Source organism: Haliaeetus albicilla, chromosome 24 (genome assembly GCF_947461875.1).
Source record: "Haliaeetus albicilla chromosome 24, bHalAlb1.1, whole genome shotgun sequence".
NCBI classification, from domain to species: domain Eukaryota; kingdom Metazoa; phylum Chordata; class Aves; order Accipitriformes; family Accipitridae; genus Haliaeetus; species Haliaeetus albicilla.
The window spans coordinates 1147810-1169529 of NC_091506.1; the positions used below are offsets into that span (position 1 = coordinate 1147810).

Here is a 21720-nt window from a genome sequence, read left to right on the forward strand (position 1 = left end):
TCTTGCACTCTCAACATGGTAATATCATATCTGTGTTTTGTGCTTGCTAATCATCAGTCAAACTCCCATTTTAGGACATATTTTCACTAAAATGCTGCCTTAGTTGGCCTTTTCCTCTCTGTGATTCCGGTGACATCACCCACCAAGCAGTCGATTCAAACAGCTATCGCCCCAGCGAGTCCCTGCGCAGCAGAAGGACCCGCTGTGCTGGGGGGGCAGGACCTGGGGACAGCGGGGCCGTGAGCCCGAAACGTGTCCCGAGCAGCAGTGGGGTCTGGGTTTGAAGGGAGCTTTAAACCTTCCTCCACAGCACAGAGACGGGGATGCGCTGGGGCTCTGCTGCTGGCGTGTGGCGAGCGAGCAGAATCCTGCCCAGGCACCTGGGGGTGTTCAAGTGAAAATCAACCCACTGAGCCCCCTCTTGCACAGGTCTCCATCATACACGGTGTGTTACAGAGCACGCACAGAGACGTGGGTACCACGTAAGTGCTGCTTCTCATGGCAAAGCCAGCAGCTTGGCTGGCCCGCGGCAGCGCCCGGCGATGGAGGGTCAGATCCAGCTCTGCTGGCTGCAGCGAGCCGGGTTTTTTCCACGTCGGTAGTTTTCCTCTCCCTGCCCGCCCTGCGGCTTTGGCTGATCTGGCAGCAATATTTACTGGTGACGAGACCAAGTAAATTGGTGGCAGCTCTGCATTAAATTAGAGGTGCTATTTCCTCTGGTACAAGCCAGACATCTTTTGCCCTCAGAATAACAATAAACCAGCTTCACAGCTTACGTGAAGGTTTCTGTTCTAAATCCTACTCCCCCCAAACTCCACTATTTACTGAATAATCCACATGTACAACATCATACTGTTTCCAGCCTTGTCAGAAGATCACACACTGGGGTTTTCTTTCGCTGTCCCACTCACAAAGTGTCGCGACCGCTCAGCAGCTGGTTGTTCTTGCCTGGCAGCTCTGGCTGGAAGGGGAACACTGGTCCTGACAAACAATGTGTGATAATGACACCAGTGTCTTAGTTGCCATTTATTTACCCCGGAGAGAGAGGCATTCTACTGGGATAGGCTCAGAAACTGCTACCAAAGTCCTGCCATCGCCTGTTTGCAGGCAGTGGGGCCATTCTCCGTGCCGGTGCTCCCAGCTCTACCACTGAGCAGACCCGACACCATGCCGGGGCAGCTGCCTGCCCAGCGCCAGGCATGGCGTGGGAGAACTGGCTTTATTTCCCTGGGATGCCTTGGGACAACCGGCTTTATTTCCCTACTCCGAAACTTTCTTCTTGCCATGTCAGAAATTCACAGCCCAACTCTATAAATCGCCTTTTGGCTGAAACCCCACTATAAAAAAAATCCTGTGCCAAGAACTAATTAGAAAGAAAAAGAAGATTAATCTTGAAAAATCAGATGAAGTGGGGTATTTCTGGGTTAGGGATATTTCCTGATTACATAAACCCAAACAAAACAGAACTCGCATATTAATGACTCCTAAGAGATAAACTAATTTATTTTACTACATTTAAGACTTAATCTGAGTCATTTTATTACAAGAAGTGGTTTTGCCAGCTCGTGCTGCTGGTATTTCTGGCAATAAAATGGCTGAGGACTGTTTAGTTTGGGATGTCCATTGCCACTGGCTGGGACCGGCAGCCAGGGCCATGGTCACACAGTGCCCATCCCTCATGGATGCTCCTTCACTCCCACCTCAGGAAACCCTATTTTTCAGTGCCACGTACCATGAAATGGCTCGGAGAGGCATCCCGGGGCGAAGGGAGCAGGACAGCCTTGGGGCCAGCTTTCAGATGGGGATGCGGGAGGTGATGCAGGTGCTGGCGGGGGGGGTTGTTCCTCTGGGCACCCCTCCACGTCCCCGCCACCAGACCGCCAATAGGACCCTGCCAGGGAGACAACAAAGAAGATAAAGCACATTTTCCCGTGTAAGCTTCTCTGACTATTTATAATGAGAACCTAGAGAGTGGAAAAACATAATAAAATACATATTTAAGGCAATATTCATGAAGCAGCAGCAAGAACTGCTGTAATCCCTGTGGTAACTTCATGGGTATTGGAGTCCCCTTGACTCCTTGCATCTATTTTTGACATGGAACAGCTCAGATGGTGAAGACATCAGCTAGCCATGCTCGCCCTGCTTTATGAAAAACAAGGAAATACCTCTCCCACGCGGGAAGGGAAGGAAAAAAAGCCCTTACAAGTGAATGCAAGGGTCAGCACAGCAAACCCTGCTGCCGTCTTTCTCCCCAGGAGACCTCTGCGGGCAAACGTGCGCTGGGGCCGGGGCTGGGGCTGGCTGGGTCGCTGCTCAAAGCAAGGCAAAGCACACGGCAGCGCGCCGGCCAGGGCAGCTCCTCAGCAAGGGACCCTCCTCCAGAATACGCCGGGCTCCACGGAGGGCACCGCGGCTTGCCTGGGCTCTACGGAGACGATGCTAAAGATGCTCAGCGCCCGCTCGGGCACTCAGTGGGCGCACGCAGGAGCGAGCAGCACCAGCGGTTTATCTGCCGCAGCAGACGGCTCGTGCAATGGTTTCCCTGCCAGGGATTAGAGCAGGGTGCTGAGCACGGGTCTCTAGGAAACAAATATGCAGAGCTCTGCTTCTGTGCAGTTCAAGACCTTGTAGCAAAATATTAATTTTGCTTGCAGTTCCTGGGAGGGCTGGTGATCTGAGGCCGGCTTGTCTGTCTGGCTCAGTTTGGCTGGGAGGGCAGAGGCATCATCTACAGACAGCGAGATCGCAAGGCTTTCTCCACCATGCCTGCTAAAGCAGAGGAAAGCAACAGAAAAACCAAATCTTTGATATTGTGCAAGGCAAACACCAATTAGACACATTCTGTAACCGCCTGAAATGCAGCATTATCAGACCTTTGTTTTTTTCCTACTCCTGGCCATGTTACTCCATTTCCCCAGACAGATGACATGTTTATTTGCCTGAGCTGTAGCTGGGAGCTTGTACAGTCTTATCATTGTCAAAGCACAGCCTAGCAGAGAAGCGATTTTATCTTTTGCTCTCTGCTATTTTTGCTCCTTTAGGGCTGCCCTTGCAATAGAAAAGTAATTAGTAATTGGGCAGCAGCTCAAAAGAGGTTGTGTGATTGTCTGTGGAGCTCCTTGCTTTCCCAGACAAGCAAATGTTTCTAACTCTTTATTTTGTGTAGTGCTTGGGTTCAGAATTACTATGAATTAGTTACAGGGCTCTCTATTATAAAAGAGTATGTTTTTAAGGACAAGAAAATACATTAATTGGTTCAGGCACTAAGAACATATGAAATAAATTGAATTTCATTTTGGGATTAAGGAGGAAAATCTAGGGAGGCTCCAAGTCAAATTTGAGAAAATATGATAGCTGCAGTTAATTGAAGTGTTTCAACTGCATTTTTTTTCTTAACCGTTTGAAATTTGTTTTCCCAGAATAGGGATCTCTGACAGAGAGCTGTGATTTGGGCTCACACACATCACTTTATATTTGATACTTCAAAACTAACTGGAATTTTGCATCCAGCTGCAGTTAAGTGCAGTGCCCGGATACGTAGATTACTGTCAGCGTTTTATTTTTACAGGGGTTTTCTGCTCGTTCTCTTCCTTTCCAGTTCTCTGCTGGCTTTTTCCCAGCTGCACAACCCGGCGGCAGCGCTGGCAGAGGGACGCAGACCCCACGTCGGTGCCCAACCGTGGCTCCTGGCAGGGGGGATGCTGCAGGGGCTGCGCGGGGCCGGGGGGAGCATGGTGAGCACCCAGGGTGCTGCTGCTGCCTGGCCGGGGGAGGCTCCGGGGGGGCACACACGAGCCTTTGAATTGCTTGGGCCACTCTGCCTTTGATCCAGTAACCACAGCTGGTTCCATTGGTTTTGAATTCATAGGAAAATAATAGCACCCAGATGTCCCACGCGGCACTGGCAGCACCCACCCTGCAGCGGGTGCTGGGGCTGCAGTGGGATGCTCTGTCGTTCTCTGCTCCGGCTGCTCCCACCTCAGCTCCTACCAGAGAGCGGTGTAATTTCAGTGACGTTTCACAACCGCGTTCAGATGCAGCTTGTGCGCTTGCTGACATTACCAGGGAAAAGATTTATGAGCTGTATGGAATAATAATACAAATTTCTGTTTTATTCTAAGCCACTTCTTGAAGGAAAAGAACTCCTTTCTGCATTAAAACAAACAGCACAAAGGAAACACTTTGGGTTGTGTTCATCCTCAGAGGCACATGGTGTAACAGCACTCCTATAAAATTAGTGCAAAATGGGGAACCTGCCTCTGAAGCAGGCCTTGGCAGGCTGCAAATTCTGTTTTATGCTGTAAATCATAAAAAAAAAAAAAAATAATTTTTCATCACTATTACTGACATTTGCTCAGCAGACATTAAAAATTGCAGTTAAAAATGAGAAAGCTGAAATCCAGCTGGAAGTTACCTGGAGCCCTGGAACTGCTTTTAACAGTTGTGCGGGAGCGGGGTTGTTTCCTGTGAAGAGTGTAACAGCAGCAACTGCACACCGTTATGCTTGGGCCAGACTTGGAGGATAATTAAGTTGCATGAAATAATAACATCGGATGAAACGTGGTGCGAGCTGGACCCCATCGATGGTACCCACAAACTCAGCAGCAATCTTCAGCGCTGTGCAATGGCACTGAGTTTGGTGTGATTGTCTGCATAAAGTCTGTACGATGCCCAGCCCAGAAACCTCTTTAAGGGGAGCGCAGGCAGAGCCGACGGCCGAGCGCTGCCGCAGAGCCCTGCCAGCCGTGCTCAGACCTGGGCACCGCAGCCCGGCAGGTGCCCGCCCTTGGCAGCCTCCAAAAACTCCGCTGTGGCCAAACAGCCACCCCCCGATTGGGACAGAGGGGCTGGGGACAGCCGTGCTTCCCTTTTCCACCACTGTCCCCACCACCTTTTCTGGGCTTTTCCTGGGAATGATACACAGCATTGCTCCTCTTCCTCATTTTCAGGCAGATACCAGTTGCCTTTCACCCATTCGGGGGATGGTTGGCCTCTGCATGCATACTCAGAATTATCTTTGTCTGAAAACATTAACAGGCAAATAATCTAAGGGGAAAGGTTTAGATTAATCAGTGTTTCAGCCATGCAAAAAGAAGCAGAGGCATTGCCGCATTGCCTTACAGGGAAAGGCGTTGATGAGCAAACACCGAGTACAACCCTAAACCGCCGGCGAAGGGCAGGAGGAGGTGGGAGGATGCTGGTGAGATCTTCCAGCATCCCCCCATAACACGGAGATCGGGGTGAAAGGCAGACCGTCCCTGGTGACTTCCCGTGCCCCCGCGGGGACCCACAAGTGGCCTGGGACCACCGCTGTTAGAAAGCCCACCCGCAGAGCTTGGGGTGGCCCTTGGAGCGGGGCGGCTGGGGACACCGAAGGAGCTGGCAGGTTTCTGGCATTCGGGCAGAAGCCCCAGGAAGACCTATTTGCAGCCCTCTCGCGTGAATTTTTGCCAGAAGCAGCCAAAACAACAGGAAGACTCAAAATCCCGTACTCTGAGCGAGGGGCTGGTGTTCCCCCACAGATGTTGCACGCTCCGCTTTCTGCCGGCCAGGAGCGGGCTGCGTGAGCGAGCTGCGGGCTCTCCGCAGGGTCTGCGATTAGCATTTAATACGAAGAGGCTCACTGCCTGAGGCCATAGTCAGCCCTTTGAAAATCTATTTTATCGGAGGCCCAAAGCGATGCAACGGCTTCCTGTTACAACCAAATGCATCTGGTTTGGGTTTTCGGATTTATCCCTTGATCCCTGCCATAAGGGGCTGGTGCGTTGCCAACCCATTGTTTCTCAGTTGGAAACAGATGGTATGGGCTGAAAATTTGATTGTGTTCAAAACGGTTCCAAAGTATTTAACGTCAACCTGCTGGCCAGATGCATTTTTAGAGATCTGCCCCTCTGCCACCTGAGCGCCCTGTCCCCTGGTTGGTGGCCGCACCGTGGCCCTGGGGACAAGGCACACGACACACACGAGCGGGGTCACGCCGGCAGGACCCGTCCCCACTGCGGTCTGACCTTGCGTTCCCAGGGCAGACAGACCTCGTGTCTGAAAGCCATAAACCCAACCATTTCCATGCTAGAACTGTTTAATATTCTAGACCCTGATTCACCTCTGCCTGGAGTTTTTTTCTCAGACTAATTGAAATCAAGAACCAAAGGTGATCCGAGAACCTAATTCTGATGGAAAGCTTTCTCCTTCTTGGAAGAGGATAAATAGATTAATACTCACTTTCATGGCAGCCCTTCTAAGTCACATTTTTGGTTACCAAGAAACCATAAAGAACAGCTACTTCAGGGAAGACACATTTATCCTGATACGACATTTTTATCAAAATTGGTCGAAACTTAGCTTTAGAGTTTTGCCAGAGCTACTGATATTTCAGAGTTTGTCGTGGTTAAAAAAAAAAAAAAAAAAGACAACTTTTTTTCCCTTAGGCAACAGCATTTGTAGGAAAACCCTTGAATAATCCTGGCTTTCTTTTGGTGAAAGATCCTGAGGCAAACTTTCTGGTGCTGTAAAAAGATATTCTTCCCTAAATCCTCTGTTCTTTGCCATGAAGAGTGTTGACTATAGTCTCCATCTTGCCAGGACTTGTGCTTGCAACAGCCCTGACTCTTTCTCCAGGCTGTTATTCAGCCTCCAAAACCTGATGCCAAAATTCTTCACTCCAGGCAGAGTGGGCCAGGTTTTCCCTGCCGCTACTCAACTGGCTGCAGCAAGTTTCCACAGGGGAATGCGACCCAATGAGTTTAATCAAAGGGTACTTTCATGCTCTTTTAAAGTGTCGACGTAAGTCACACGAGGGACTATTGACTGGGATACGACAACCAGAAATCTGATGCAAAATCTAAATGCCATGCCTTGCTGAAGTGTTTAAAGCCAGACCAAGAAAAAAAAATTAATATAAAAGGAAAGAAAGGTTTATTCTTGAAGATTTAAGAGTAGGCTGCAGCCTCAGATAGATCAGTTACATTCAAACTGCCCATAGGGTATAAAAGATAAAAGGACAGGCTTTCTGGAAAAAGTAAAACAAAACAGAACAGAATTGGGCCGCTGATGCCATCCACTGCACCCTACTCCTTCTGATGGGAAAAAACGTTGCCTGTCACACTGGCTTGATTTCCACATCAACCAAAAAGAAGTTCCTCTTTAAGAGCAGCTTTACTTCCTACCCTAAGCAAATGTCTGTGTCATTATATTATGAGCTGGGCATTTCCCACACCAACCAGCAGGGAAGGGCAGCGTCAACATCAATAAGTTGTGGGCAACTGAGTGCTGAGTGCCTCCCAGCCAGACCCAGCACGCTGGAGAACAGGAGAAAGCTGGCGAGAGCCGGTGCGGTTTGCACGCCACCGGCTGGCGTGTGGGTGCATGTGGCATTTGCCATGGTTAGTGGAAAGCATGTACCATTTGTTGAACTTTTATGGTTTAAATATTGTGCCTGACAGTCAAGGAAATTTTTGTATATTCTAAACAAAGCAGAAGATGCAGTTTCCTTGCTGGTTGCTTTCAACTGTAAACACTAGGCTTTGATTTGTCTAAACTTCTGTCCTTTGGGGGAAAAAGTCTTAAAGGATAAAAGATATTTGTAACTTTTTCAGTTTGTTTGTACTAAAAAAAAATCAAAGGGCTCTTCTTTTGGCTGGTGTGCCTCAATGAGCGCATCCCTGGCACGCCAAGGATGGCAAATGTGGGTGCCGGGCAGGCTGGAGCTAGGGCGGCTTCCAAAATCATCAGGAACTCCTTGAGGTGGCCTCTCCTCGGGGACTGATTTCCTGGGATTATTCCCTCTTTATTCATATTTAGTGGTGCCTTGGGGATTTGCTGAGTTGCTGACATAACCGAGTTTTATCAAGAGCTTTGGCATTTCCCCAGGCAGCCGCTCGCTGCGCTGCAGCAGAACAGCAAAGAGCAAGGGACAGGGAGAGGTCTTGGTGTCCCTTTACTTTAACCCGACATGAAGTATTGAAACAGAGCCTCACCCCAGGGCTGTGCACATGGCAGTGACCCGGGGGGGCTCCAGCCCTGGAGCAGCCAGCTGGGATGCCGGGCTGGCCAGTGTGTCGGTGCTTTGGCTGCCGACTGACAACCGAGAAGCAAGCGTGGTCCCCAGCAGAGCAAAAGCAGGTCTGTGGGTACGGGAATTCCCGTATGGGGCCACAGCGATGCGGCTGGAGGAAGGCCCTGCTTGTGTGCTTTTTGGGAAGGCAGCAGACGACCTGTGCAGCTTGGGAGGGGTCAGGAACAGCAGTGGCTGGAAACCTGGATGGGAGCAGGTGGGGGACGGCAGCGCTTCCAAAAACCGAATCCAAGCTTAGGATTCCCCCTACCAGCTTCTCTCCCAGCTGCATTTAAGGAGCTTTTCTCCCAGCTGCATCAGGAGCCAGTGAGCCCAACTCTCTGCAAGCGGTCCAGCTCTGCGGTTAGCATCCCACCCAGCCCCAGGCTCTGGCAGCAAGGGCTGTAACCCCGGGGCTGCCTGCTGCAGCCGCCCCGGTGAGCGTGACAGCCGGGCACACGGTGCTGCTGGGCTCGAGGGGCTGCAAGCAAGCCCACCGAGCCGGGGAGAGCCGAGGGTCGCACTGCTGAGGGCACGCTGGAGCCGGGGCAGCAGCCTCGGCTCATGCTCCTCAGAAGGCGCTGGGTGCCCCTGCAGTCAGGGGTTGGCAGAACAATAAGCCCCGCTGCAGTACTTGATCTCCCTTGAAAAGGAGCTGGAAAGTGGGTAAAAGTCTCTAAGTGTCCCAAATTCACTTTTTTCAACCTGCAAATAGTAAGGCGCTCTCACAAAAAATGCTAATGTCACCTATAGCAAACCAGGAACAACAGGAAATAATTTTTGTGTACCTCCAAACAAGAATTATTGTGGGAGACCGATGCAAGGACAGATCCTGAGCGCTGACCCATGGTTGGAGCAGCTCGGCCGCAGCCCCGGAGACGAGCTCATCCACTCTTGGAGCTGGAGGACACTGGTGCCGCTGTGGCTTTAGACGAGACGCAATGGAAGCCCTGTGAAAGAGATGTGGTCTCGTAAAGGCATCTGTTGTCCCAAGGGCTTTTCTTCCTGCTTGCTCCCAATCTTTTCTTTTGGATAGTTCATGGCCAAGCCCTGCATTTAAAGAGGTGTCTTGGAACCTAACATCTGGCCACGAAAGATGGTGTTCTGGATTCTGATGTGTCAAGGCAACACCTCCACATCCTTTGGGCAGTGTTAATATTTGGACAATGTTAAAATATAACCAGCATTTCTTAGTTTAGATTAATGCCCTGGCTGCGCCCCAGTCCTTGCCAACCTGCGAGACACTGCCTGGATTTCCTCCCACTCCTCAAGCAGCACAGGGCTTAGGGCTTGACACTGGCACTCAGTATTTAAACAAAATACACATTAATATCTGCGGAAGTAATGCCTGAATAATAGCTGCAGGAACAGACACGATTAAGGGCTGTGAAGAAAAACAATTAAGCTGATCAGCCAAAATATTCGGAAAGCAAGTCTGCAAATACCATTTTTTTTCTCTCTGAAAAATAAAGCAGCAGCCTGAGGTTGCTGGGAGCTATGCTCTGAATATTCATGGGGTATTACTGATCCTCAGGCAGCGCTCGTTTGCACTGAGGATAAGGAAGGCCACCGACTGTTAACCTTTGCAATTTAGTCTTTCATTTCCTGCATTAGTACACTATGGAAAAAAAAGCTGAAAGTGCCGGTCATGGTGTATTAGTCCTGATAATGGCTGCGTGAAATCAGGCTGAACTCCCTTGTTTGCCCAAAGAGAGGAAGCCTGGGCCCGAGCCTGGGGGGAGAAGAGGAGGATTTTCTCACAGCCTAGGAGCGCCCGCGGCCCCGCTGGGGCAGGGGGAAGCACAGACTCGGGCTCAGGGACTGTTGGACACGGACAGACAGATAGTGTTCCCATGGGACCAACGCTGTGATCTTTCCTCCTGAGAGAGACGGACGTGAACACGACGGATCCGCTCGCTGACCAGCCTTGAGGGCATCAGGTCCTGGTTGTGTCCTGTTTGTTTTGACTCTATCAACTAGTCAGCATTAACTCAGCCATTTAAAAATTAGATGCAAATTGCTGCTGACTGACCCTGCAGACAGTCGGGGATGTGCACACTTTTGCCTTACACTATGTCACAGGCAGGCAACTAAACTTTGGTACAAAACTAAGAGCCATTTTGGTTCAGGTAGACTACTTGGGAAGGGTTATCTTTCTCGCCAGGCTCTTGCCTTCCAGCACTTCCAGGCTCTCCTGCCTGCCTCTCTCCTCCTTTACTGGGCAAGTCTCCCTTTCTCCATCATTTGCAGGTTCTTCCGTGGGTCCAGTGACCAATGATGTGGGTTGCTACGTGATGGATACCGGCACTATATGGGATGGTGCTTCTGAAAGCAAGCCATTCCTCCCCAGAGCAAAACATCAAACCGCTATGTGGTTGTTGATTCAAAGACGGAAAACTGAATCACCAAATAGTGCAGTTCTTCTGGAATTACTCATGCTGCATAAAGTGGGAATACGGGAAGGTATTCATTTTCTGGGGGATCTAAAATATAAGCTGGTACGTAGAAACAAAATAGTCTCTTGTAGCTCTCTATGAACCTAATCTGGCATGAAACGGGGACGACTGAACGCTGTCACTGGTTTGCAGACCCAGGTCCCCCCCTCACCGGTACGCCCGGTCTCCCCAGCAGGCGCTGGCAGCAGGCAGGATGGAGCCCACAGCTGCATCCCGCCAGGTTCACCACGGCGCAGAGCAGGTTTGCTGGCGGCTGGCGAGGCAGCAAAACGCGCGAGCTGCAAGGCTGCAGCAGGGCACGGGGCACGCTGCCCTCTCATTTTGGGTCCTGTTCCCCCCCCTCCCTGGGCTGCCTCCACCCTCGGCTGATGCTTGCTGTCGGCACTCGCCCGGGAGGTGCGGTTTGGCACCGTGGGGCGTGGAAACACCCATGGAAAAAGCAACCGGAGAACAGCGCGGCTCTGTCTCTCCTGCGGCCCAGCTTGTACAACAGCCATCTGTTTGCTGGCCTCTGCGTTTGGAGGGAGCGCTGGGGAATTAAAGGCTGAGGAACAAAACGTTTCATTTCGGTTTGTGGCATGTGCATGTGTGCGAGGGCAGCAGGAAGCACGGTGAGGGCTCTGTTTGGCTTTTTCCCCCCAAAAAGGGAAGATGTAACTCCAGCGTCATGCCCATTTAAGGCCACGCAGACACCTTACGCGATGTACGAGACAAACCGGCTCTTGGGAAATTCCTGACCACGGTCCAGCTCCATGAGGCAAATGCAACCCAAAAACACAGTCCCTGCACCACCGACTGCTGGGATGCTGCCCGTTGCTGGGCTGGGAGGGATGGGGACGAAGAGCCTGCCACGCTGCCGGGGGTCACGCAGCCGTGCACGGCCCTTCTCGTGCACTAATACGCAGGAGACCAGCCCGGACCCGACAGCTGGGTGTCCGTCGGGGGAGCGAAGGCTCTGTGCCCGTGGGGTGCAGGAGAGGCGATGTCCCCCGGGATGAGAGCGGGGCGCGGGCCGGCCACCCTGCCTGTGCCAGGCACGGCCGAACAAACCCCGTTCATCATCACGGGCTTTGCAAGCCTGGTCGATAGGAACGCGACGCTCATTGGAGCAAGGATGAGTTTTCCACCCTAACCTGCCACTTCTTGTCTTTCCTTCAGCTTCTCATCACATGGTTTAAAGCATCTTTTGTTGGCACAGGAACTGTGGTGCTGGATCTGGAGAGGGATGAGCACAACAGACTTGGCAGTTCTGTAATGCAGCAACTAGGGAATAACTACCCGTTAGTCATGGAGAAGCTCAGGAACATGAGGGGACTTCATTAAAGCACAGCTCTCGGACAGACACAACGCTTACCCTGTTTATAAGCTGGCTGGTGGGGTTTGCGGAGGGATCCCCTTCAATCACTACTTCTTTTCATCGTCTGTTCTCCTGCATCCCCAGTGGGCAGCATCCCTCCTCTCCCCCGGCGCAGTGGCACTACCGAAGCTGCTCATCACGACTCCGCTCTCTTCCAGCCACAGGAAGGTCCATCCCAAACCCCAAGGAATTTATGAAAACCCCTCAACATTAGGCACAGTCAATTTATCGAGGGTAGTTAATTAAAGGCGACTTGTTATTAATTTGGAGGTTCCCAGAGTGTGTGATCGTTTAGTCCCTGTAAAAGCACCAGAAAAGAAAAATTGCTGCAACAAGTTTTCCTTGGATTTGAAGAATGATCTTTCTTTTCTGAGTAAGTTCAGAGCTGCAAAACCAGAAGGCTGGTGCCTTCCAGTTGAACAGCTTTCGAGTCCTGTTTCGCTAAAAGGGTTGCTTTTGAAGCCTTGTCAATCTAAGGAAATTTATTTAGGTGGTCTCAAGGGAAGGTCTTGGCAAACTATTAATAGGTTTCTTTTATAAAAGAGACCTTTATTTGCTGGTCTTTAAGTTGGCCTGTGTCTCGTTTGGCTTTTTGAGTTCATGTGCAGGGAAAATGTCTGTCTTTGACAGTTTCCATGCTTCAGCGCCGTTGTGGGGCTCCGGAGGAATTTGCTAAGCCTGTAATGAAACATCTGGCTCAACAATAACACAGCTGCGTGCGGCGCCTTCCCACCCCGGGCGGTGAGGTGCTGTAGCCCTCGGCATTACGGGCATCCCAACTGATGCTGCGGCTCAGTGCAGCCTGCTGCAGGGGGCACGCTGGAGGCGGGCAGCACGGGCAGCGCAAGCAGCACGCTGGGCGATGCACCGGTGCGAAGGCAGATGAGTCACACAGGAAAAAATAACCAACCCTGCTGTGCGTGCTTTCTTACCCCACATCTGTTGCAGCTTGCCTGCTAAAGTTGCATTGGGACAGAAACTGCTTCATGGAAAAGCCCTTTTCCCTCTCTGGATGGTAGATGGAGCTAAAGCGCGGGCAGTTGGAACTCCAGGGGACCGAGCGTGCCTGCAGCATTTGGGACGTGCAGGCCTGGACTCCCACTGCGGAGGTTTTGCCCCATTTCACCCCATGGCCGCCTTCCCGCAGCTCTCACCGACACGAGCTACTTGCTTCGAGCCTAGCTGAGAGGGACGGGTGTGGGGTACCCAGGCACCATCCAGCAGGACAAATTTCTAGCAAAAAGGCTGTAGAAAAGCAATGGTAGAATTATTTTTGCCAAGCGAGTGGAGCAGTGAAATATGTCAGCACTTTGCACAACTTAACACCCCCTGCCCCCGATTCCAAAAAAGCGTATTCAGCCGCTGCAAGCACTGGTCCTGCAGCCAGAGGAATGATGAGGCACGGCCGCAGCTCACCCTCACGTCAGCAGCCCGGGCTGGGTGTGCTGCAGAAGTCTTCATTTCTCAGTGGGGTTACCTGTCTGCAAGATGGTTTAAACTGACACCTGCAAGTTGCCTAGACAAGTACGAGTGGTTATTTGAACACTACCCATCATCATTTGTTCAGAAGGCACTTTGCTTTCCAGGTGGACAAAATCTAGTTCCCTTCAGTTTTCTTTTATTAGCAATACAACACATCCATGGATGTGCAAAGTCATAAATCAGGTATTCCTGCAGATGTGCAAGGCAGGTCGGGAGAAGCACCGCTGGATGAGCACCGTGTCACAGGGCTGCTGCAGATGCTTGCCTGCATCAACTCATGAAATAAGGCAACAATGCATAAAACCCTCATTGTGGAAAGGTTTACTTTTTTGGTGATTTGGCTGAAGAAGTTGAGTTAAAAAGTAAATAAAAGCTCAAATTAGATTTATATAGGCATAATTAACCTCACTTTCTATAGAATAACACATAGCCATATGAACTTTATTTAGCTCAGTCCTAAAGCAGCAGCTGTTGCAAGTCTCTGGAAGAGTGTTTCCACTGAAACACACCAGCACTTCATGAGTACTTGTTTTTTCACCTCTAAATTTTTCTCTCTGGGGCTTTTAAGCAAGTTTTATTGTAGTGTTTATATAGCCACCTCAGTCTGTCCTTGGTTTATGTTTTTCTCACCTGAAGCCACAGAATTTTAAGTTTTATTAGTTATAGGTATCTGAAATCACATTCTTTTAAGAATTGACTCCACTAATAAAACTCCTTAAAAGTTTCTGTTTAAGGCTATTGTCTTCACCCAGGTATTGGATTGAGTTATACTCAAGACCAACAACTTTTCTATGGCTGTCTGTTACCACCAAGGTAAATAACAAGAATCCCATCGATTCCAAAAAGTCATCGATCCAAACCTCCACCTCTCTGGCCAGAGCAGAACAGCCTCTCCCAGGTTGAGGGGACGAGTCCTGCAGAGCCGAACAGCCTCACACCCAAAAAGCTGTGTGTGCACTGCAGGAAAAGATCAGGAGAGCTTATTTCTTCCCCCCCTTTTAGGGATTTTTCCTACCTTTTCTGCACGGCCCCAGAAGTGCGGGGGATGCCGAGTTGGCCCCAGGCCCACACATCATCTGTGCCCAACAGCACCCAGCTCTCGCACTGCCACCACTGCTTTGCTCCTGAGGACAGGGCTCCCTCTGCACGGGTTCAGCGCCCATAAATACATCACAGTGCCCGGGTCTTTTCCATAGACCTCTGAGGGAAACCTGCTAAATGCCTCCAGATCGGCCTTCCCCCGGCTCTGCCTAGAGAAACGTGTGCCAGGCAGTGGCGGGAGCGAGCCTTGCTGCGAGACTCCAACCAGCTTCCTAGTGCCTCCTCGGCACTGATGGGTTGATTGACACCTAGCCTTCAAGGTGTAGCCCGTTAACAGTAAGATACTGTCCTGTCACAGGGATAGCTAATTTCCTCCTACCCATCTGAGCTGAGAAATTTTATTTCAAGTTTTATTGTTTGTCTTAGACTAGATATTGCAAATACATACAAAGAATCAGCATTCATTTCAGCAAAGGGTTCCCTTCCTTCAAGCCCACCTCCCTTGCTGAGGTCTATAAAGGCATTGCTCCAGCCACTGCTCATTTCTTAATTATTTTTCTCCCCACTTCAGCAGTGAAGGCTCCCCAAGCTTATGTACAGGGCAGTGCACAGGATCTCCCCTGCAGCTGTGGCCAATTCCTCCTCTGGTCCCAGGGGATGTGTGGCCCCAGGGTGGGGATGACCCCAGCGGCAAGGGGAGATGCCGTGGGAAACCTGGGAGTAGGAAGGTGACCTGAACAGAGCCGCTGTCCTTAAACAGCCTCTGCCTTCCCACTGGCAAAATCCTCCCAAATCACAAACAGACGGTCCCTTTTTCCTCCTCAAATATTTCTTAAAAAAAAAAAAAGGGGGGGGGGGTGGACCACAAATGAGACAGCACCGCAAATATTTGTAGATTCAGATCAGTTAAGCTTTGAAAAACTTCAGCTTGCAAAACTTCAGCTGAAATGTGGTTTCTGCCCAGTCGATGGTTATTTTCTCTCTGCCCTCCCTCGCACCCACCCCATGCTCCCGGCTGGGTCTGCTTTTGGGGGAGAAGGTGAAGGACCCCCCATGCCTGGCACAGCCCCTCATGCCCCGGCCGGGTCCGGAGGCTTGCCCCTTGGCTGCTGGCATGTGCCAGACCGTGGGCTCCAGCCCAGGGCCAGGGCTCAGGCACGGCCACCCTTCCTTGCCAGAACCGCTACACTCAATATGCATTTCTCCTCCATTAAAGAGTTTTTTTTTCCAAAGTGCTTTTTCCTCTTTTAGACCATCTCGAGGACATACTGGGGGTAATTGCACTCACTAAGCCTGTTAAATAATTAACCTCAAATAAGTAACGGCACTGGGCAATGAGTTAACGTTATCCCAATGGAAATATTTAAGCATCTGCAGATTTTGCAGAGTCAATCAGGATGGCTTCCCCAGGAACCCCGTAGCCTCCCGCAGCCAGCTCCTCGCCGTTAAACGCAGGCAGGGCTCCTGCCCAGCACCGCGACCTCCCAGTCACTGCACCTCGCCGTGCACCCTTGCCCCTGCTCTGCTCTTCCAGCCTCTGCCGCAGCCCATTTTACCAACGCGAGCCAGCGTCTCGGACGCAGGGATGGCAGCGTGCTCTGGCTTGTGAAAAGCAGCAGCATCTTGGACCTTCCTCCTTCCCTCCTCCTCGCAGGAGCCCTCGCCCCACTGCAGCTCCCGCGCTCCTGCCCTTCCCTCGGGCAGCACGCCTGCCCCGAGACCGGGAAGGGAACCAAAGCAAGACTTGGGAGACTCTCCTATCCAGAAATAGTTTATTTAAAGTTTTAGGAACAATTTCACGTATTGTCAGTCATATTTAGGAGAACAATTATACAGAACATTTGCGTTTAAATTGGAGCTGAGTGTTCACGTACTCCATGTGTGCTCACCATCTTTGGCCATCGACAGGAGGAAATCAAGGTTTGTCCTTTGCAGATTCACAAGTTAAAACACTGGTATCAGTTACTGAAATACGTGATGCTAAATTGACTGTTAGACAATTTATCCTATGCTTTTGTGAAAGAGCTAGATTAATATTAAAACCCCACCAGGGGAGAAGTTCAGCTCACCGGTTCAGCTCTTACAGACTGGCAGACACCAGCGCTTCGCACCATCCGTGCAGGACCCCTGTGCCATGCCGCAGCCGTTGAAATGAGCACCCTCCATGTCCACAGAGAGGTTTCACAGCAGCACTGAAATTCACGTGTCAGCAGCACAGAAAACGTTACCAGCCCCGTGGCACTGTCACCCCCGGCCTTGCCACCTCCCCGGGAAGGGTGGCTGAGGTCCTCGGCACACCGCGGTGCTCGGTCGGTGCAGTGAGACCTGTTGCTGTCCGTGGCCATTACGAAATCCCTCACCCCGTCCTGTCTGGTCTCACTTGGCAAAGAGCAAACCTGGTGCAGCCAGGACGAGCAGCTTGAAGCATCCAAGTGCCTGGATTTTCCAGTTAAAGGAACCCAGTGCAAAGCTTGGGGAGAAAACAAACTCACACAGCCAGCGCGCCTGGCACAGGGGAACAGCTGCAGAGACTGCACACGCCTCTGACTGAAGCCGCTCTGAAAGCTTAATGTCCCTGCAGCATCCTGACCGTGGACAGAGACCTGTCTCTTAAGGTCCTTCTCACCCTGGCCGCCCGACCACGGCCAGGTGAGAGGCTTTACACCCGAGCTGTTCGTGCACGGGTGAGCTGCTCGCTCAGGGCTGCGTACAAACACAGCTCTCCTCCAGCTGCCCCCCAGGAGCACGGCGGGCCGTGGCAAGTCCTGGGAGATGCCCGCTCCCCGCTGACAGGGTGTGAGCATCCCATCGTATCCCACTCCCCATTCTGCTGCCTGCTTCTTCATTATTCTTTCATCTCCCTACTTGATGAGAAGAGACTTGCATGTTCAGAATAGCAGTGTAATGAGATGAGCCCATCTCATCATCTCGCAACAGCAGTGTTACAGGTGGCTTAACACCGCTATTGAGGTGCGGGGACATTAAAGACCACAGCATGATGCAGATGAGCTGAATCAGCAAGTGGCATTGCTGACACCGTCCTCCATCAGAGACCATTGCTGTGGGTGGCGAAGGAGATCACATTAACTGGGGGCTGGAGTGCTGCACTGTGCACGGACCCCCTCACCGGGGGTCCCAAAGCCACCTGCAGCAGCTAAAGGTCACGCACACAGCCAGACAGCATCCAGCGGTCTTTGTACAGGAGCTTTTATTTGAAACAATGGACAGGACACAGCAGTGGCACAAGATGCTTTTCAAATAGTCACACAACACAGTCTTTGCCTTTAGTCTATTCCTGTCACACATAGTAACCCTATGAAACATCTCAATTTTTATCAATTTTCTGTACAGACCCTCCGTATATTGCTCGCTGACAGCTCTCTATAAGACAGGCCAGGATACCCCCGTAAATTTACCTTCCTTGAAAACCAGAGCTTGTGACCTGCAGAAGGCAGCTGCAGCAGCCTCCTTTGTTCTAGATGATAAACCATAGCAAAACACAGCACAATGTCTTCACTCAGGGTGAATATCTTCTCATGCTTACACTGAATTTCAATTTTAGTATCAAAACTAAAGACTCACATATGTTTTGACGCTGTTAGATGCATTAATTTCATGCTTTTGCTCCTGACACTTGAGAGGCACAGGATTTTGTTAAGCTGTTTAATTGCAGTAGATTTTTTGGCAGACAGTATTTAACAAGCTGCAGAAATACCTGAAAGGCTCAAGTGGATGCCAGCAGTCCAAAAAGCCTGAAGCAAGCACGTGTATGCTGAAAGAGGGACTTCAGAGGGGAAGAATTACAATTTAAAGATCACAAAATCAAGACCCAAACCAGAACATGCTACAGTGGTATCTTTTTTCCAAGTAGCCAAGCAAAGGCATTAGCGATGGAGGATTGCGTTAACGGAGATAGACTGCATCAGAAGTTGATGCTACTGCGCGTGGGCTACAGTCACAGTCCGGTAAGATAAGCCCAGCAAAGGCGATATCACTGGGGACAATCCTTGTACCTCAAGTGGACTGGACCTCTCTCTCGCTCCGAGACCATCCCAGCCCTGCCCTCACAGCCCCCGGGAGCGACGGCTGGGACGAGGGCAGGGACACCCACCACCACGGCAGGCAGCAACGCGGTGCCGGACGGGGCGGCAGGCTCCGCTCTCGGAGTTACACCCCCTCCCCACTGCCGCCCTGGGGTGCCAGCGCTCCCCCCAAAACCCCGTCCTCTCCCCGCGCCTCCGCTCTGACATTTACCCAAGCTCCCACCACGCACATTCTTCTGCGGCAGAGAAAACAAGCACCACCTCTTCTCCACCGCCTCCCTGCGAGCCTCTGCTGGTGTTTTAACCCCAGCTGTGGTGGAAGGGGGACCACGCAGCAGCTCTGGAGCAGGGACGGCCGACAGCCAGCATCCCAGTTCCCCCAGTTGAAGGAACACCCCGCTGCAGCTGGGGTCTGGCTCACCCGTCCCCTGTGCTCACTGTATCACAAACCCTGTGAGGATCGTGCAGCCAGCCGAGGCAAAACAAACCAAAAACACCCAGGGAGAAGAGTGCAACACGTTATTGAGTTTTCTGTGATAGCAGTAGTTTAGTTAATAGTCTTTCACTTTTAAAAACTTGATGTTTTGTTGATTTTTTTTTTTGCATTTAATTTTCTTCCAGGCATCTGTGTAATGGCTGTGCACCTACCTCGTAGGCAAATCACTGCAAGAGCTAACCAGCTGTGTGCACAGATGGACACTGACCTTCCGTCAGGGAATGCTGTTTTAGATGTTAATGCCTATGCTGAAATAGCATTTCATAGGTGATTCACACTATTCCTCTCACTGCTTACACTGAGTGCACGCACTTTTGGCTACCTTAACATCACAGGGTTTAGAACAATGCATCTTAAAAAATTCACGAAGATGTAAAGACATTTCGTTTGTAACAAAATGAAGAAGAGGCAGTAAAGCTAAGTGCTGGGCTTTATTTTTCATTCCCACTTTCCTTATAACCAAAGGCTGATCCAAGGGAGCTTTATTATACCTAGCACAACTTCAGGTCTACTCATCCTCTCTTGACTTGCAGCATCCGAGTGAGTTTACAGAAGCAACACCCCCAGGCACTCAACACATCCATTGACTAACTCGAGATGGACAAATGACCCCAGAAACATGCACACCACCATACCCTGCAACACACATCCACCCCCCCACAGCTACAGCTGCTACCTCGGGATTTTCCTGCTCCACTCCAGCAGCAGCATTTCATTTACTCTCTTTAAATCCCCCAGTGTTTCCAGGAACATCAGCCACGCAACAGCACAGGGCTGGGCAAAGCGCAAGAGGCACTCGCACCCCACATACAGGTATGTCTTTACACCACGTCGGTCTCACCTACTCAAAGGCAGTGATGGACTTGGTCTGCTCCTCCCCAGCAGTGGAGCGGGGCATCCCCCGATGAACCGGGCAGAGTCTGGCCCGCAGCTCACACGCTCTAACCCTGCAGCAGGTACAATTTCCCCCAACTCTCATTTGCTAGTTATGTTATCATAGGCAAGCAAACATCCACAGCATGGAGCATGCTTTAAAGAGAAACCAGCGACTTCTGTAGCAGAAGGAAAACCTAGCAATTGTGAGCTCCTTGCACACTCACCTTGGCAAAAAAATATTCCAGTTCTCTAGCAAATAATGTAGACATTTAATATAAGAAAAAAGACTGAGCACACAGACACCTGCCAGCCTGGACTATCTGATATTTTCAGTGACTACCAGAAGCATCGCTTGATGTAGGGAACAAATACTATCCGCAGAGACTCAGTGCCGAATCCTGGGATGGTGTCACCCCATCAGATCCAAGAGGTGACGGGGACCTCCCCTAGGGATGGGAGAGCTGCGGGACAAGGAGCAGGGCAGAGCCCAGGGCGAGGGTGCTGCCAGCTCCCAGGGGAAGGTACGGTTCCCTTGTACTTGGAGGGGGTCACTGACATATTACAGGGGAAAAACTGGCACTGCAGCATTTCAGGCACTGTGTCTCCCCCCACCCCCCCAAGACAGCTTAGGCTGGAAAGCTGTTTTCCATAAAATTCCTGGTCAAACCCAGCCAAAATAAAGGCCCATACTTTAAATGTTTAACGACCTCCAGCATCACAGTAGGAACACAATGTTGCTCTGTGGAAACACGCTCGCCTGCAGTAACAGGCAGTCGGAGGCAGGCGAGAGGCTGGGGAGCCCAGTCGGGTAGGTGGGATCTGCCAGGAATGCTTTTGCATTCCAGTTTCAGGGCTAAAGCTCACAGGGGTTGGGCCAGTCAGCTGCCCTGTGGCAGAGCTCCACCTTTCCCATCTCAACAGGGTTAAACCAATTGCCCTGTGTGCCAACTTGTTATTTTTACATTATTGTACTCTTAGGAGGAGAAAGCTACAGCTACACGTTGCTGCAATTTTCTATCATTTGCTTTCAGAAAGTAATCACCCGGGTTAATCAAACTCTTCAAACCCGCTGCTTTAGTACAGTTGTCAGCAGTCTGTTAGTGTAAACTTCCAGTATGGATTTCAAAAAATATGAACCACCCTTGTTTTTGACCATGACCATAGGTTTAGCATGCCAAAAGATACTTTTGAGATGCGTTATTTCCAAAAGACTATTGCAAGATCTTAGTCATAAGAAGCTTAGAGAGACTTTCTAAAAAACCAGCATAACACAGAACCTCCTTTTCAGTCCCTCCTAGTCAGATATGCCGTGTACCTCTCACCCGCAGGCGTACGAGTTTTCTTTGCATCCTGCCCAAGGAAATATTCTCCTGCAAGCTGTATGGGATGCAAGGGGGCACTTAGTTGCTTGCAAGTGAATAGCCAGGCTTTAATTTTTTTTTAAGCTTCCCCTTCTCATTTACTCGAGAAATGACCCCAGTTCTGGTGGGACCTCGGGGAGCCCGCTTCGCCCCTGGGCTGCTCCCCGCTCAGAGGCGTTTGCTTTTGCTGCAGGTCGTGCACAGGAGGCTGGCGTTGTCCAGAGTAAAGGGTTTGCCGGTCAGCAGTGTCTCACATTCCAGGCAGGCGAAGTGCTTCTTGTGCCAGGTCATCCCTTCTGCCTGCTGGTAGTCCTCCGAGAAGATGATCTATGGGACAGACAGAAAATTGCTTATTTCCACCATCTCACCAAGCCGGAGCACAGAGAACCAGCCCCGTGCCTCCCACCAAGCCTGTTAGCTGCGGGGGCCAGGCTTTGGGAACGAGTAAATAAAGCACAGGACCGCTTCTGAGCAACTGCGCCAAAGTCACGGGCTGCAGCTAAGCACTACAAAACCATCAGGTTTTAAACGCAGCTAGAGCCGGACCTTCGC

At 50.9% G+C, this 21720-nt stretch overlaps 1 protein-coding gene across 2 annotated transcripts in view; it reads right to left on the bottom strand.

Annotated features, from left to right (window-relative positions):
- Positions 1-17583: 17583 nt before the first annotated feature.
- LMCD1 (LIM and cysteine rich domains 1) overlaps positions 17584-21720 on the bottom strand; it is a 37616-nt gene continuing 33479 nt past the window's right edge. For both annotated transcript variants that reach the window (XM_069811768.1, XM_069811769.1), the window contains exon 6: positions 17584-21495. In XM_069811768.1, the coding sequence (XP_069667869.1) occupies positions 21337-21495 (159 nt within the window). In that variant the 3' untranslated portion in view covers positions 17584-21336. The remainder of the gene's footprint in view (positions 21496-21720) is intronic.